Source organism: Diabrotica undecimpunctata, chromosome 2 (genome assembly GCF_040954645.1).
Source record: "Diabrotica undecimpunctata isolate CICGRU chromosome 2, icDiaUnde3, whole genome shotgun sequence".
Classification (NCBI taxonomy): Eukaryota; Metazoa; Arthropoda; class Insecta; order Coleoptera; family Chrysomelidae; genus Diabrotica; species Diabrotica undecimpunctata.
The window spans coordinates 176,772,148-176,789,808 of record NC_092804.1 but is presented as its reverse complement, the minus strand read 5'-3'; the positions used below and the strand labels follow the sequence as shown (position 1 = coordinate 176,789,808).

Sequence of the window (17,661 nt, the reverse complement as noted above, 5' to 3'; positions counted from 1 at the left end):
AATATTCTTACTTTATTTCACCCATTTTTATAGTATACTTGAACTATGAATTGCTTACCTGAAACAAAAAAAAAACAAAAAATTAATCCCAGGAATAAAAACAATTTAATATTTATAATGTATATATCTGTAAGACCTGGTAGAATATAGTAGATTAGATAGATTACAGGCCTACATTTTTTTTTTCATGAAAAAGTGTTTTTATTAGGTGTCCTGTGTCCTATAGTAAATTAGATGTGCTGATCACGAATCTGTACTTAGTTTTTTCCCAGCACATCAGGTTTTTAAGAAAAGTGTTTGAAATTTTTGATAGAAACTGCTAAAAATGCTGAGAAAATATTTATTTAATACAAAATTATATTGCAAAATTGAGTTGTTCTTAAAACAAAAGAATTCAGTGTAACCTACGTTAGACAATATTTGTTTTTTTTTAATAAAACCGTTCTTTTTTTCCATAAAAACTGCGTTTTGTGGTCTTCTTTTTATGGATTTTTGTGATCGAGTCTCTCTTCAAGGTCCAGCAGTAATCTGCCGTCATCATTATATCCCATCTTCATTATTAACGTCTCTTTATCTCCTTTATATCTTGATGGAACCTCTCTTCCTGCTTTTCGCCGACAGCTCCAAGATTTTCGGAAAATACTCAACCAGGGAATCCAGAAAATAAAGTTTGATGCTCATATTGCATCCCAGTTTTTTATAATTTTCGACCATGTTGGCTACAATTTCTTTATAGTTTGGAGACTTGTTGTTTCCAGGGAAACCGTCTATGACTTCTACGAAAGAACTTCATGCTTCAGATTCATCCTAGATCATCCATCCTTCTGCAACAATCTGTCCGATTTTAAGGTTCGAATTTGAGGGCCTACAAAAATTCCTTCTTTAAGTTTACCTTCAGAAAGTGCATGAAATTTGTCGCACAGATATTTACAGCAGTCACCTTGTTTATCTAAAGCTTGGACAAACTGCTTCATCAATCCTAACTTTATGTGAAGAGAAAGCCAAAGAACTAATTTTGGGTCAACGTGTGCACATTTTTTTGTCCCGGTACAAGTCTTTCTCTGCGTAGCCACTCTTACTTAACGTAATGTAAATTTCGTGTTAGACGGTCCCACTCGCACAGAAAAAATGGATACTTTGTGAATCCAGACTGCTGACCCAAAAGCATGGATATTATTTTGAGATCTCCACAAAGTTACCAACAATATTCTCTATACTTTATTTTATTTACACGGGGTAAGCAACAGGCACTGAGGCATAAGTATTACCATTGTGCAACAAGACACCCTTCAGACTTCTCTTAGAAGAATCAATAAATAACCGCCATTATGTGGAATCGTAATTGTCAGCTCCCAGTTTCATGACTACTTCAAGGAATATTATGACAATACACCAGTGAACCCTCTTACGAAAAATATTCCGCGAACTCTTTTTCACGATGCCTATACCACGAAAATGTAGTACCTGGAGCCAATAGTATTTTATCTTCCAGTCGTGATCCTAAGATTTGTGTATCATCCTTTGATATGCCCAAGTCTCCCACTAAGTGATTTAGTTCAACTTGGATAAACTTTTGAGGTCGGTCTATCTCAGAATTGAATTAGTCTTCATGGGTTTTTTCGTCTGAACTTTCATCTAATAATTGCTGTTAGATAGTGTGAAGAAAATATAGAGGAATAGGGATTCCTGGTCTACGAGGTATAGGTGGTTTAGCAGAAAGTTAATCAGGATATTGAGTTTTCTGTTTATTTTTTGAATTGAAACCCTTGATATCGCAGAACCAAAAGTAGCAGTCGTCTCCATGGTTTTTTGGTTCCCTCCATACCATAGGAATGCCGAAGAGTAAAGAGTTACGTGTACCTTATGTCTATTTTCTCAGTAGTTCGACACACTAAAAGCACACTTTGTGTGGAGCCCAAGATTTGTCCTAATCACCAAGTTTTACACCGAAGTAAGCGTGAAAAGCTTTCTTTATAAAATCTGTTATGTTTCGTTGATGCTTTCCTATTCTTAAATTACCACACACGTAACAAAATATATCTGGACTGTTTTTAATAAATATCTCTTGATGACATTATGGCGCGAAAAACCGTCAACGTCAAGTTAACGGCATGGGCAGTGTTGTCATTCAAATAAAATTAACATAATGTATTAAAATATTTTCTTTCGAACTATAAGTATTTTAAAGACATAATTTTAATGCAATTTACGAAATATCAATCAAGTATTTGTTTGCGCTAGTACATAATATCTAGCAAGATTTTTTTAATTTTGTGAAAAATTTTGATGGGATGGGCTTAAACCGAAATCATATTCAGAATCAGCTCACCCGTATTAGCTAAGGACACATGTCAAACTCAAAACACGGAAAATCACGTCGGCCTGTGTATGATGTTGGGTTTCGCCAATCAATTAATCTTAGATATTACGATATCTCGAAAACTTTTTTCTTAAAAAGAATTTTCATTGACGCTCAATAAAGTCCCCATTTCATTCCATACAGATGAACAGAGTAGATGTAGCACCTTAGCAGATTATAATTGCATAATGTACCAAATTTAACAATTAATCAAGTGTCATTTATTAACTTTTTCAGATATACAACTGGACCAACACAGGAATTCTTCTCTCTACCTTCTTCTGGGGCTACGTTATCCCCCAAATTCCAATCGGAATACTTGGTACAAAATTCGGTACTAAATATTTTCTCCTAGCAGCAGTTTTCATGAACTCTATGGCTAGTCTGTGGATACCAACCATGGCTGAGAAAGTCGGTATAGAAGGTGTAGCTGTATGTAGAGTTATTCAAGGATTTGCACAAGGTCTGGTAATACCCAGTGTACATGGGTTGCTTGGAAAATGGGCACCTACTAATGAAAGATCCAGTTTGTATGGAATTACAGTTGTAGGTAAGGGATTTACAATGTTTACTGGGGCATTCATTGAGCGGTATTATGTCATTTGCATGTTCTTTCTGGTATAGTGAAAGACAGTATGGATAACAGTAGCTAAAGAGGAGTACCAATACAAAATACTAGCAAAGTTAGGCCAATATTTGCAAATTATATAAAAATTAAAATTGATATTGCCGAAATGATTATTCTTTAGAATAGTATTCTGAGCATATGACTCCTCTTCATGTATTTCAAGCAAACTTCGGCTAGTTATGTACAGGATTATATGTATATATATAAAACTATAAAACTTAACAAAGAAAACCAAACAGCAGAGATAAAAAGACGAGTTAGTCTTAAAAACAAAAGATATCCACAGCATCTTTATACCAAAGTATACAATCAATGCGTACTCCCTGTTCTGACTTATGGTTCCCAAACGTGGACATTTACAAAAGCAAACATGGACAAAATCATAAAAACTCAAAGAGCAATGGAAAGACAAATGAAAGCACATAAGACTAATGGATAAAAAGAGAAACGAGTGGATAAGAGAGAAAACAAAAGTGAGGGATGTTAGACAAGAAGTTGCAAAATTGAAATGGAGATTTTCCGGATACAATATAAGACAAAAAGAAGACCGATAGAACAAAATTCTTATAAGTTGGAGACCGTGGGAATATAAACAAAGCAGAGGAAGGCCCCAAAATGAGATGGGCAGATGATATCAATAAGCACGTGGGTTCTAGCTATGACTATAGCGACAGACAGGAGAAGAATGAAAAGAAGGCTAATTAGATAAATTCTTCTAGTTAAATGAGATGAAATTAAATAAAAGGTGTGAAAACGCTTGATTGACTCCAAAAAAATTTTATAACTTCAAGACAAAATGATAATATACCAAACGCATCACATTTAAGCGAAATAGGAAAGTGTGGCAACAGGATGTTACGTTTATTCTTCGAATGCACAATAGAAACTACAATAAGAACTACTAAAGAAAAAAATGATAAAATTATTAAATAGTTTGCAATTAAATTAGGATTAATACCTAGGCAAATAGCTAGAAATATTAAGAAATATAGAAATGCAAAAACATTAAAATTCTGATCTACTTCAGTACAGCAAGAACAAAAGTAATATACAAGACAGAGTAGATGGTTTCGGGATATGTGTTTCAAATTTGGCAAATATGAGCTACTCAATGCATTTTCATTTTGCAACACAAAATTAAAAGAAAGGTCCGCGGGACGAAGAAGAATATCTTGGCTTGCTGACCTGAGAGTATGATATAGAAAGACCTCAACACAGCTGCTATTCCATATAGCAACCACAAAAAGTCATCATAGCCAGAATGATCGCCAATGTTCGGAACGGACAGGCACACTAAGAAGAAGTTTTAAATTTGCACAAATTAAGCAGCATAAGAAAGGCAATAATGTAAATCAGAATATAGGGATCCATAAACAAATATAGGAAAGGAACTTTTTAAGTGGCCAAATTTAGTGGGTTGAAATTGGAATGTAGAGCCAAACAGGACTCTAAAAACTCCTCTAAGGGTTAAAACATCGTGAAAATGTTGTGAAAAATAGTATCATATTTTCTATTCTATTTTATTCAATAATAACCTTATTTTAAGGGTCCATATTGGGCACTATAGCCGGTTTAAGCAGTACTGGATTCATCTGCGCCTCTTGGGCAGGATGGCCTCTAAGTTTTTACATATTACCCTCTTTGAGCATGGTATGGATTGTGTTGTATTATTTTTACGGAGCCGGATGCCCTGCCGATCATTCATCGATCACTGCAGCTGAAAAGGCGTATATAGAAAATTCGCTACATTCACAAAATATGCGGGTAAGTGTTTTAAGTTTACCATTGCAGTGGCGTCTTGATTTTTATTCTGAATATTTTTTTTTTTTTAGAATGTAGCTATACCTTTTAGAGCAATCTTCACTTCAGTGCCATTTTTGGCAACTGTATTTATGTTTTTATGCAGCGGATGGGGCTTTGCCATCTTCTTCACTGAATTGCCGATCTACATGAATAAAGTTATGCATTTTGATATCCGTTCGGTGAGTATTCAAGTCGTCTAATAACGAGTATAGATTAAGTAAAGTTCTGTTACTATTATAATACTATGTGCCTTTATAATACTATGTAGTAACAAATAGAGATATAACACCTAAATAAATTGTCAAATATATATTGCAAATATAAATATATATATATATATATATATATATATATATATATATATATATATATATAAACCGTCCCTTGGCATTGATATTTGTAGACTTTAAAAAGGCGTTTGATACAGTGGAATTACCGTCCATCTTAAGAGCACTACAAGATTGCAGGGTCGACCACAGATATTGTAATATAGTTAAAAATATATATGAAAATGCCACAACAACCATAAGTCTACATTCAGCAACTAATAAGATAAAGATAAAAAGGGGAGTCAGGCAAGGTGATACCATGTCACCAAAGCTGTTCATTACCGTTCTTGAGTATGCATTTAAAAGACTAACATGGCAACAGAAAGGAATATCCATCGATGGAGAAAGATTAAACCATCTACGTTTTGCGGACGATATCGTGCTTCTGTCAGATAATCTGGGAGAGATCAAAGACATGCTCCAAGAATTGAATTACATACTACAAGAAACTGGGCTGGAGATAAATTTCGAGAAAACCAAAATGATGACCAATATGGTTCCCAGCGAAGAGATACAGATCAATAACAACAAGGTAGAATTAATCGATAAATACACATACTTGGGTCATGAAATCAGAATAACCAGAGACAACCAAACCTGCGAGCTAAATAGACGAATCACGTTGGGATGGGCGGCATATGGAAGGATGAGAGACATTTTTAAAACAAATATTCCAATTCACCTGAAAAGGAAGGCATTTAACCAATGCATCCTACCAATCTTGACCTACGGAGCAGAGACCCTAACTTTAACGAAAGCTACTGCTGAAAAACTGATGGTAACACAAAGGCGAATGGAGAGATCAATGCTGGGTCTGACCTTGAAAGATCGCGTGAGAAATGAGGAGATACGCCGACGAACTGGCGTTGACGATATTATACTGCGAATCAATAAACAAAAGTGGAGGTGGGCTGGACATGTTGCTAGAATGGAAGACGGAAGATGGACGAAGAGATTATTGGAGTGGAGACCAAGAGCCGACAAGCGAAGTCGAGGCAGACCACCCACCCGATGGACCGACGACCTAAGGAGAATAGAAACAAACTGGATTGCAGCAGCTAGAGATAGAGAGAACTGGAGACGTTTGGAGGAGGCCTATATCCAACAATGGATGTGAAAACGGGGCTGGATGATGATGATGATGATGATGATGATATATATATATATATATATATATTGCATATATCTCCACACTTAGTACATTCCCAACTATTCGATCACCTTCTACCACTGACCAGGTCAACAACCGGACAAGGTCAAAGACCTGTCATGGTCAAGATAAATGACCGAATAATAGTTAAAGACAAGACGCGGTCAAGAGCATGTCAAGGTCAAGGCCAACGACCGATCAAGGGGTCAACGACCGTTCAAGCGTCAAGAGAGTGTATATCTAATATACCTCATTTCTCCCTTATTACATTTTAGAGGTTTACCAAGGGTAAATTTAAAAAAAAACTACCCAAAATTTCTGCTAGTAGTAGGGGCTACTTATTACGAGATAAAATAATTATAAACTTAGAAGGATCCACTGTATATAAGCAAAGAAATAAAACTGTTGGATTGAAAAATTAGACGAAACCTGACATTTCGCTTATAAGAACTAAAAACAATTCCCAAACATAATTCCGAATGTTAATCTGTTAATTGCGATTGATATTTTCGTGAATCTTGAAACAACTGTCCAAATATTTGGATAAATATCCAATGACTTAAGATTTATATCACATTTATCCTTCTGCCGGGTAGTGGGATACTTTTGCCGCTTTAGTATAGTGGTGTCTATGTGTCCCTTTAGTTATTTTTATACACAAAGCACTAATATGTGCATTTTATTAACATTTGATGCTGGCTAGCTTATTGAAATATTGACCCTTAGATCAAGTTTTTAAATCATGAAACCTCAGAGCTGACAAAAGAAACCTGTATATATAGAGACATCGTTTTTCCAAATTTCAATATTCCTCTATCATCTGTATGTCTGTATGTATGTATGTCCATCGAAAGGTGAAGGAAACAGCTGGAAAGTTCCGAAAACGCAACAGCTGAAAAATAACTGACGATGAAGGCAATCTAGACATAACCAAAGAATTATCTTCTTCTAAAGTAAAGAAAGTATCTAAAGAAAGTATGGGAAGAATACTTGGAGAAACTTGTCCACGACTATAGAACAATACAATAACCCACAATATTGAAGAAAATTCAGGTCCCGAAATCCTACCAGAAGAAATAACGGCAGCCGTCAGAAAAATGAAGGATAGAAAGGCACCTGGACTTAAAATTCCTACAGAACTGCTGAAGCTATTAGATGCAGAACAAATAAAAATAATAACTGAAATATTTAATGAAATATACAAGGCAGAAAAAATACCAGTAGAGTGGCTGAAATTGGAGTTCGTACCATTGCTCAAAAAACCAGGAGCAAAAGTTTGTGAAGATTATAGGACTGTAAGCCTAATGAGCCATCTGCTGAAGCTGTTTTTAAAAGTCATCAACAAAATAATTTACCGGAAATGCGAGGAACAAATTGGCCCATTTAGTTTCGATTTGTAAACACCATTGGTATGAGTGAAGCTTTATTTAGCGTACTGGTATTGTTTCAGAAATGTAGAGAAGTCAGCTGTGATGTTTTTTCATGCCTGATTAACTACAAGAAGGCTTTCGATCGAGTCAGGTATGAACAAATGATGGAAGTGCTGAAAAGGATAGGGATTGACGGAAGAAACCTAAAAATAATAGCTAACCTGGATTGAAATCAATCAGCGGTACTCCAAATAGATGGAGAATATACACATCAGGTCAAAATTTTAGTACGAGTGAAACAGGGATGCATATTTTTACCACTGATATGCAATCTGTACTCGGAGCACATTTTTGAAGAGGCTCTAAAAGATATTGATGAAGGTATCTTAATAAATGGAGCCAAGCTCAATAACCTGCGGTGTGCAGATGATACAATAGTGTTTTCCAATACCATAGAAGGGCTGCAAAACTTAATGAACAAAATAACAGAAATAAGTAGAACATATGAGCTAGATATAAATACCAGCAAAACCAAGCTAATGATCATCAGCAAGGAAAACATAACTGAAGCAAATCTGTACGTGAACCAAATGAGAATTGAACGTGTCTCAGAGTACAATTGCTTAGGAACTTTAATCAATGAATCATGGGACAATATCCAAGAGCAAAATGTCCATTCTTGACTATGAGCTTTGTGTTCAAGAGCCATGACCTCACCCTAGAAACAAAAATAAAACTCTTTAAATGTAACGTGTACTCAGTGCTTCTGTACGTAGTAGAAATGTGAACATTGAAGGCGCAAACTCTATCAAAACTTCAGCAATAAGCAATAGTTTTTAAGCAATAGTTACACAGAAGGATCCTGAAGATACCATAGACAGACAAATTCACCAATGAAGAAGTAATACGGAGAATGAACACAACCGCGAATTGGGTCAACTTCGTGAAGGACCGTAAGCTGTAGTACTTGGGACATATAATAATAAATCAAGGCAGATATTCAGCTACTCCAATGTATTTTGCAAGGTAAAATTAAAGGGAAAAGGGTCCCAGGACAAAGAAGAATATACTGGCTTGCTAACATGAGAGCATGTTATCGAAAGACCTCAACTCGGCTATTCAGTATAGCAACCAACAAAGTCATCACAGCCAAAATGATAGTCAACGTTCGGAACGGACAGGCATCCTAAGAAAAATCTGTATTTCAAAGATTGGCAAATATAGTGGACCAAATAAAGCACAAAGTTCCTTTACTTTATACTAATATTTTTAGGGTTTTTTGTATTTTCGGTAATGATACTGTCAAAATAGAAGTCACAACAGAAAATATCAGGGTTTAAATTAAAATACATAAAAGCCCCTGGACCCGATTCCTCAAAGAACTGATGAACTTGCCCAATAAAACAGGTATTCCCTAATGAGATAAATGTAAACTACATCAGCAACAAGATTTTCGGTAAAATAGATCAACAATAGACGTTGATTTTATAGTCAGTAAAATTTACCAAATCGACTAAATATTAAATAAAATAAAAACTAAAAGACCAATCAAAGACGCAATTTCTGATAAACGATGTAAAATTAGATTTACCAATACAATAATAATTTTTTTTTAGAATGGTGTACTATCATCACTACCCCACGTGTGCAACATGTGCGTGGGTATGACCATAGCAGTAGTATCTGATAAAATGATATCAAAGAATTATTTATCAGTAGGTGCAACTAGAAAAATTATGTCTTCAGCAGGTAAGATTATTATTTAAAATAAAATACGAATAAAATACTTTTCTATTTATCTTCAACCATCTTTTAAAATTCTTTCATTTATCTTTTTTCTCTCAATTCTTTTATCATTTCTCAGTGTCCAATTATAGTTTTCTTCTAAACGTTTTATTTGACGTATATATACGAGGCCTAACATCTATATAACGGTACAAACTAAAATACGTGCAAAGTTCAGATATGTAATTAAATTTTTTTACTATAGGTTCAATCAGCAGTAGATAGGTAGCCACTTTAGCACACTTTGATCTTTGACCTCTGACGTTATGCCGCTCCTTATATGGTCATGCCGGCGCTTCCGCTAATAATATTGTTATACGTGTTATTTTAAACATATAAACATATTGCCAAATATAATCTAATATTAATTTTTAATGTTAATGAACTCTATCCATTTTGTGCCTATCTGTTGTTCCTAAAGTTTTCGGAAAAAATAAATATGTATTTTTTAATTGTAAATTAAGTTAATGTTACTAACTAAACAAGGAAATTAAGGCTACATATTTAAGGTTTATAATGTATTTTTATGGAACAGAAAGAGGTCTGTAATCTTCGATGACACGTAAATTTAGTTTTGCATGCACAATAAACCTTTGGACTGTTTCTCACTTGACCTCACGAAATTTTTTCAAAAATTCTTCGCTTTAGCTGATCTTCCTTTTGGGCCTCCCAACCTTTATTATACATCCTTCGACTTAAAACAGCCCAAAATTCTTCTATAGGCCGCACCATTTATAAATTGAACAAGCTTTATAAGACACCTGTCTACGTAATTGTCAGCATGGAGAGCTTTACTGTGAACACGCCCAACAAACGGCTGTGATACACCAGCTTCTGAGATGGCGCACCATACCGAAATTTTATCGCCTTTTCCCTTAAACCCAACTTTTAAATCTAAAATTTTCCGAAAACCTTAGGGACATACGTTATTGTCAATCATAAGTATTTTTGGAGCGCCATTGTTCGTTAGGTTTGAAACTGGCTATCTATACTTCTCGATTGCAGCACCTCCTACTACAACCCAAGAATTGTAATAAATTTCATAATATTTTTAAGAATAATTACATATATTTAAATCGTATAAGTTCTTGAATTCAAGAACTAGTGGATTGCTTACAGACAGAAACAATTTGCGATGAAGAAAGGACGCCATTTAATAACACTTCGCTAGCTTTTTCAAATCATCCAGCGAAATTACAACAACCACCTATAGGGTTGGTTGTTGTTGTAATTTTGCTGGAAGAAACAAACTTTTTCGTTGTAAAAAACAAATTTTAAAGACATTTTATATGATTTTAATTATTTACACTGTTCTAGATATAACAAATTGTATAACCTTATATAATAAATTCGTAGGTTCCATAGGGTGTGCCATACTGCTGTTCATTTTAGCATTCATGCCTACAACTTACAGAGCATTGTCTGTCGTTGTACTCATGTTAGCAGCCTCGTTTCGCAGCTTAAACGGGGCTGGCTTCAATATCAATCACTTGGATCTGGCACCCAATTTCGGTTCAACTCTTATGGGTTTGACGAATACAGCTGGAGAACTTTTATCCTTAGCTACTCCAATAGCCATCCAGTTCATGGTACCAGACGAGGTTAGTTGTAAATCTTGGTAAATTTTAAAAGTAGTTAGATAGTTATAAGCAATGTACAAAATTGTGAGTATATGGACTAATATACAGTATGATGCAAATGTATGGAATAAATTCATTATTTCAGAAACAAACGACTTTAAAAAAATCCTAAAACACGTCAATTTTAATTTTTAAATGGACATCAACTGCTATATATGTGTAAGACATTACGTCATCATTGTCGGCGTAATGACGTAATCGACGATTTTTTTTTTAAATACAAACCGAGGTCACGCGACAGTTCATTTGAAAGGTCTCCTTATCGCCTTTGCAACGATATAATCAGTTGAATATTTATTTCTACAGGGTTAACCAAAACTGCTGGTTTATTAATACAATTAACTTACAATAAATGTTTACCTAACTACATTAAATTACAACAAATGTTCAAATTGACTACCTTCAGCAATAATACAATGTGAAAGATGGGCAATAAATTCTTTCCTAACGTTTTCGATGACTTCAGGTGTTGTTTGTGCAATTTGTGATACGCTCCTTTAACTCTTCTACATTATTCGGGTGATTTGGATACCCTCTGCTCTTTAAATATCCCCACAAATAAAAGTCTAACGGAGTGAAATCTGGAGACCTTGGTGGCCATTCGATGGGCCCCCTTCTACTTATCCACCTACCTGGGAAAACGTTATTAAGGTACTTTCGTACCTCAACGCCGTAGTGTGGGGGAGCCTTGTCATGGTGGTACCACAAATTATTTCTATTTGGAAATAGCTGATTCAGATGTGGCAACAGATAATCCTGAAGAAATTCTAGATAACGATAAGCAGTTAAGTTTTCCCAAAAAAAATATGGCCATACAATTTGATTATTTATAATGCCGTCTCAAACATTCACCTTCTCGTGATATTGTGTTCTATACTCTTCCATCCAATGTGGATTTTCACTTGCCCAGTATCGATATGTCTAAAGATTTACGTGACCGTTCAGCATAAAAGACGCTTCATCAGAAAAAAGTACCTTTTGTATGAAACCCTGATCTCTGATACATTTTTCCATAAGTTGTTGTTTGTTACACCAAGGTCATCTTCTAATAGCTCCTGGACCAGATGTACTTTGTATGGATGCCACTTCTCTTTTTTTAGCACTCTTACAACAGTTGATTGGTGGACCAGAACTGGTATGGGGATTGTCTTGAAACGCCAGTACAACGTCCAGTTTCTTGGCTGGTAATTGATTTTTTACCACTTCTGGGAAGATCTTTAACATGGCCCGTTTCTCTAATTTTTTTTTTCAATTTTCTTCACTGTTGATTTAGTAATTACGTAATTAAAAACCATATTTTGTTTTATTCCCAGTGGCGTTCCTTAGTGTATTTTAGTTCATTGAATGAATTTTTATTGTAATTCCATGTTACTTGACAAAGTTCATAATTTTAGTGAACCCTGTAGAAATAAATATTTAAGTGATTCAGAAATAAATATCAAGAAATAAATATTCATAGTTCAGCTCAACTGGCTTTAGAGGTCCAGGGCCTTAATAGTTTTTTTCGGTTTATTTCTGTACTCTTCTAGATTTTTCGAATTTTGAAGCCTAAAAATGTCAGATCTTTTGCTATTCTAGATAATTCTTATTTTCCTTTATATCCTTAGCTTTCCACCGTAATTTACTAAAACTATTCTTTTTAATTTATTAGATCTTCTTGTGATTAGGACAAGATTAACAAACATGCTACACATATATGCCTGCAATGATCTCGTATTGAAATAGTGTAGATGTTACTTTCTCATAACATTCTCCTCTGTATGCCTCTGTTAACGTTAAAACTGTCTCAGACATGTCTTTTTATCATAATTTACTTTTACTTAAAGAGGCTCTGAAACTGTTTTCTTGTGGCACATCAGAGGTAATATTTATTTCCCTGGGATTAAAACTGAGATCTTGGTGGACAGCAAATAGAGAGAGTGGCAAAATATAAATATCTGAGAGCTTACATCAACACAGAATTAGATCCAGACCAAGAGATCAGGGTACGAATAGAAATGGCAAGGGCAGCGTTCTTAAAATTCAAGCAATTGTTCTGTGACAAAAATCTGAATACTGAGCTGAGACTGAGGTTTGTTGAATGTTAGGTCTGGTCCCAACTATTGTGTGGGGTAGAAACATGGACGTTAAAAGCGCAAATAGTTAAGAAGCTTGAACCCTTTGAACTTTGGATATACCGGAGAATGCTGAGAATTCCATGGACTGCCAGGGTCACCGATGAGGAAGTGCTGAAAAGAATGGGTCGAGACAAAAAATTGTTGAGAACAATAACAGTACGCAAGACTGCATACCTTGGACACATACTGAGGAATGATAAATATAGTTTTCTGCAGGTCATCATGCAGGGTAGAGTCGATGTCAAAAAGGGAATAGGTAGAAAGATTAAGTCATGGCTGCGAAATATTCGAGACTGGACAAACTGTAGACGAATTATTCCACGTTGCAAAAGACAGAGAAACTTTTAGAAATGGGGACTACCAACCTCCGTTAATAGGGACGGCATAGGAAGAAGAGAAGAAATTTTTTTTAAAAAGTGCCGTCAAAATTTATACAGGAGCATAACGTGACGTTTTCAGTGCCTTCTTTTGTAATTGAAGCTAACACTAAAATTGTAGCTGTGACATCAATATATGGTTTTACATTGTTCCAAATTTAAATTCTAAGGTGACTCTAGGTCGATGACATTGGACAAAAATTGAATACATCGGCTTTAATGTCATCGACCTAGAGTCACATTACTATTTTAATTTTGAACAATGTAAAACCATATACTGATGTCACAGCTACAATTTTAGTGTTAGCTTCAATTACAAAAGAAGGCACTGAGGATGATCTGATTTAGCTCGAAAACGTCACGTTATGTTCCTGTATAACTTGACGACACTTTTTAAAAAAGTTTTAATTATATGTTTTATACCTAAATACAAATGTGAAGTATTTTACTTCTATTTAAACGATGGTATACAGCCAACTACTGTGATTTTCCTATTAATTATTAAAAAGAACAATGATTAATGAAAACTTCAACGTCTCAAACGGTATATTAAAAAATGGATTTTCTATTAGATATTTTATGAACAAGAAGGCACATAGAGAACGAAGGCAGAGTCAAAGAAAATTCAGGAGAATTGAAATCTCGATAGAAACAATAAACAACCATCGAGGAAGAACAAGTTTGCACATATATCTTACAAAATTTAACAAGTAAGGATTAGATTAAAGAACTTTTCTTAGATTAACAGATAATATAGGATTATAAGATATTCATTTAGAAAATCTCGAGGAAGATATTATATAGCAGAAAATTCAAAGAAGATACCTTGAAGATAAAAATGACATATAATAGACAGGCTTGTGGAAAATACTGGGAATACAGTATTTAAGTGTAGTTGGAAAAATACGATTGTAGTGTCAAATTTATTTTAATAAGGCATTATATATTATAATTGAATCCAGTCCCGCTGAAAGTCTCCATTGTGAATCTCATTAACTACCCCTTTACCTTCGAAGGCAGCAACTACTCCTATCTTATGCTAGCAGAATTTCATCAAATCCAACTAACCCTGTATTTAATCTTTTGACTTCGCCAAGACCTGGACTCGTAAACTCTCCCAGATGTATACTTTCAATCAATCTCACAGATCCTACAACCCTTGTGCCAAGACACAAAAGTATCTCAAAAACTTGCATCTATAAAATCCCCGCCATAGTCTAGAACACCTCCTTTTATGAATACTTCCCTCTGTAAATTTAGTAAGCAACAAACAAATAATATTATTTTTCGACAAGCTTTGAAGGATATTGTGAGAACATCACACTGTGATAAGGTATTTTATACCGATGCATCTCGAAACGCAGATGGAGTTGGCTGTTCTGTCACTACAGTTGATACAGTATTAGGACAATACCGACTATCTAACGAATGTAGCGTATTTCCAGGAGAACTCGTTTAATATTTCAGAGCTCTTGAGTTCCCATTTGATAATCATCAAAGTGTAGCTCTGTGCATCAATTCCTTATCCGCAATTCATTCGTTAGAAAATATTTTCAATCAACATTACCTAGTACAAAAAATACTAGAATCGATCCATCTCCACACTTCCCGAGGGACTTCAATAACAATAATATAAGTGCTTCTCATATCGGCATCCAAGGAAATGAGATGGCTGACAGCGACGCAAAAGAAGCATCTACATCCAAATTACCCATCTACAACATACAGCTCCAAGAAGATTTAAAATCAAAATTCAGGAGGAATATCCAAGGCAAGTGGCAGGAACCTTGGATCGCCAAAGACACAAATCTCAAAGAAATGCAACCTACTGTTAACAGCTATTTATCCCTAACATCTCTTAACACAAAAGAGAAGAAAGCAATACGAAGATTGAGGATAGGACACTCAAGTTTGACTCACGGTCATTTTATATCCTCTACAGACCAAGACTTATGTTCCGATTGCAACGATATTCCTATTACCATCAAGCACATCCTCACAGAATGTCAACACTACCAGGCCACTCGCATTGCCAACAATATAACTCACAGTTTAAAAGAACTTATGAACGGCTCAATCCGACCCAAGAGCCTAATAGACTTCTTAAAGAATACACAATAGTTGTTTAACAAAATAATCGTGTTATTCTTTACTATTGTAAACGGTGTATCATAACTCTGTAGGTACTATTGTAAACCTTTGCTTCCGCGTCAATGACCAAAAATGTCGAGACACGTTGTTTCGAAAGAAAAAAAAATATTATAATAAACTAGTAGAACCTGACTATATTACTGAGTAAATTCTTAACTGATTATTTTATTATCGTTTTCAGAGCAACCAGTATTTGTGGAGAAGAGTATTTTTCACTGCTGTGGGTTTGTACCTCTTCTCAACATTAATATTCGTAATTTTTGCATCTGGAGAACGGCAGTGGTGGAACTATATAGAAAAGGTACCTGAAGACGAAGAACAACCTATTACTGGCAGAACAATTGAAGAAGAAAGATTAAGCTAACCTACAATAACTGATTTTATATATATTTTTTTATAAAAAATGTGTGTTAATTATTTATATTCCTCTTCCCGATGTATATTATTAAATATATGAAGACCTATTGCTAGTCAGTATTTTATCGCTTATTTTAATATTATATAAGAGGTATTTATATTCTAAAATGGTTTTCAAACTACTTTCGTGTGACAACGGTAATATCTTTATAATGATTTTTAGGTTTGGATTTCTAATCAGGATATGTGTTTATGATTGACGAATTTACTTACAATAAGTACTTGGGGTTTAATCTCATCTTAAAAATATCAATATACTGAAAATTTTGAAATATCGCTTCACCGAAAGATGTCTGAATATAACTGTTGATCTGCTCGAAAAATCCATTTTCAGAACAAGGGATTTTTGTTCCTTTTCTTAGTGAATTGCCAGGTTTCAAACCCATAACGTACAACGCTTATTTATTTATTCGCTATCTTCCTTTGATAATTCGTTCTATGATTTCTGTTTCAGTTCTCCAATTTGTTCCCATCTTTGCTACCAAATAGATATATTGGGAACGTGATAAAATTTTCGTTCCATGATCGATCGATCCAATGTTTTAACCTTGTTTAGGCTATTGCCTCTTCAAGGAAGAGGTACTCCTTTTTTGCGGAGCGAGGTGGTGTGGTACACGTGATGACGAATGCGTGTGAAGTTGTAGAGGTGAAGTGCTAAAAAGCTGGGGTTCACAAGGTGGCATGTGTGATATGGACGATATGAAGCGCATAAGAGGAATTATTGGCAAAGAAAGATACACGAGTTATCCAGAATCTCCATTGGAATCAAAAAGCACGAGTGAGACTGAACAAATCAACGAACACTGAAGAATTTGAAATTTTGCATTTGTCTCCTATGCTCTTCAATCTCTATGTGGACAACATTGTGGAGAATAAAGATGAAACCGCGATAATAACAGAGAACGAACATGATACGCAGTTGATGTTAAATAAAATAAACACCGTAGGAAAAATATATGGCTTGAAGATAAATGCTGGAAAAACTAAATACATGGCAATAAGAAAAAACGCACTTTTAAAAATACAACTGCAAGTAGATAATGCTCCAATCGATCAAGTAAAAATATTTAAATACTTGGGAATGATGATAAATGACCAATGGGATCATCAACAAGAAATAAAATGCCGTACTGAACAAGCAAGACAAGCTTTTAACAAATTTAAACCGCTTCTATGTAACCGCAATCTTTCCTTCAATATCCGCTACAGGATGGTTAAATGCTATGTATGGTCCATACTGTTATACGGCATGGAAACATGGACGTTAAGAGTACCTTCCATTAATAAGTTGGAGGCCTTCGAAATGTGGACGTTGCGAAGAATGCTCCGCATACCATGGACAGATAGGGTGAGAAACGAGGAAGTCTTAAGAAAGGCAAATACTGAAAGAAAACTACTCAATTCAAAAAGGTACGAAAAATTGGATACCTCGGCCATATTCTGAGAGTAAAAAATACGCAATCCCTCAACTAATCATCCAGGGAAAGATTGAAGGCAAGAGAGAAGTAGGTCGCAAACAAATGTCGTGGCTACGG

General features: G+C 34.8%; 2 protein-coding genes across 4 annotated transcripts in view; one reads left to right on the top strand and one right to left on the bottom strand.

The window, feature by feature from the left end:
* LOC140435274 (putative inorganic phosphate cotransporter) overlaps nt 1-16,173 on the top strand; it is a 47,135-nt gene extending 30,962 nt beyond the window's left edge. For all 3 annotated transcript variants that reach the window (XM_072524094.1, XM_072524096.1, XM_072524095.1), the window contains exons 3-8: nt 2,597-2,909; nt 4,534-4,751; nt 4,820-4,969; nt 9,256-9,388; nt 10,781-11,025; nt 15,891-16,173. In XM_072524094.1, coding sequence (XP_072380195.1) covers nt 2,597-2,909; nt 4,534-4,751; nt 4,820-4,969; nt 9,256-9,388; nt 10,781-11,025; nt 15,891-16,073 — 1,242 coding nt within the window. In that variant the 3' untranslated portion in view covers nt 16,074-16,173. The remainder of the gene's footprint in view (nt 1-2,596; nt 2,910-4,533; nt 4,752-4,819; nt 4,970-9,255; nt 9,389-10,780; nt 11,026-15,890) is intronic.
* The window catches only part of tow (target of wingless repressor), a 552,940-nt gene that overhangs the window by 385,306 nt on the left and 149,973 nt on the right, over nt 1-17,661 (bottom strand). The gene's annotated exons all lie outside the window — the stretch shown is intronic.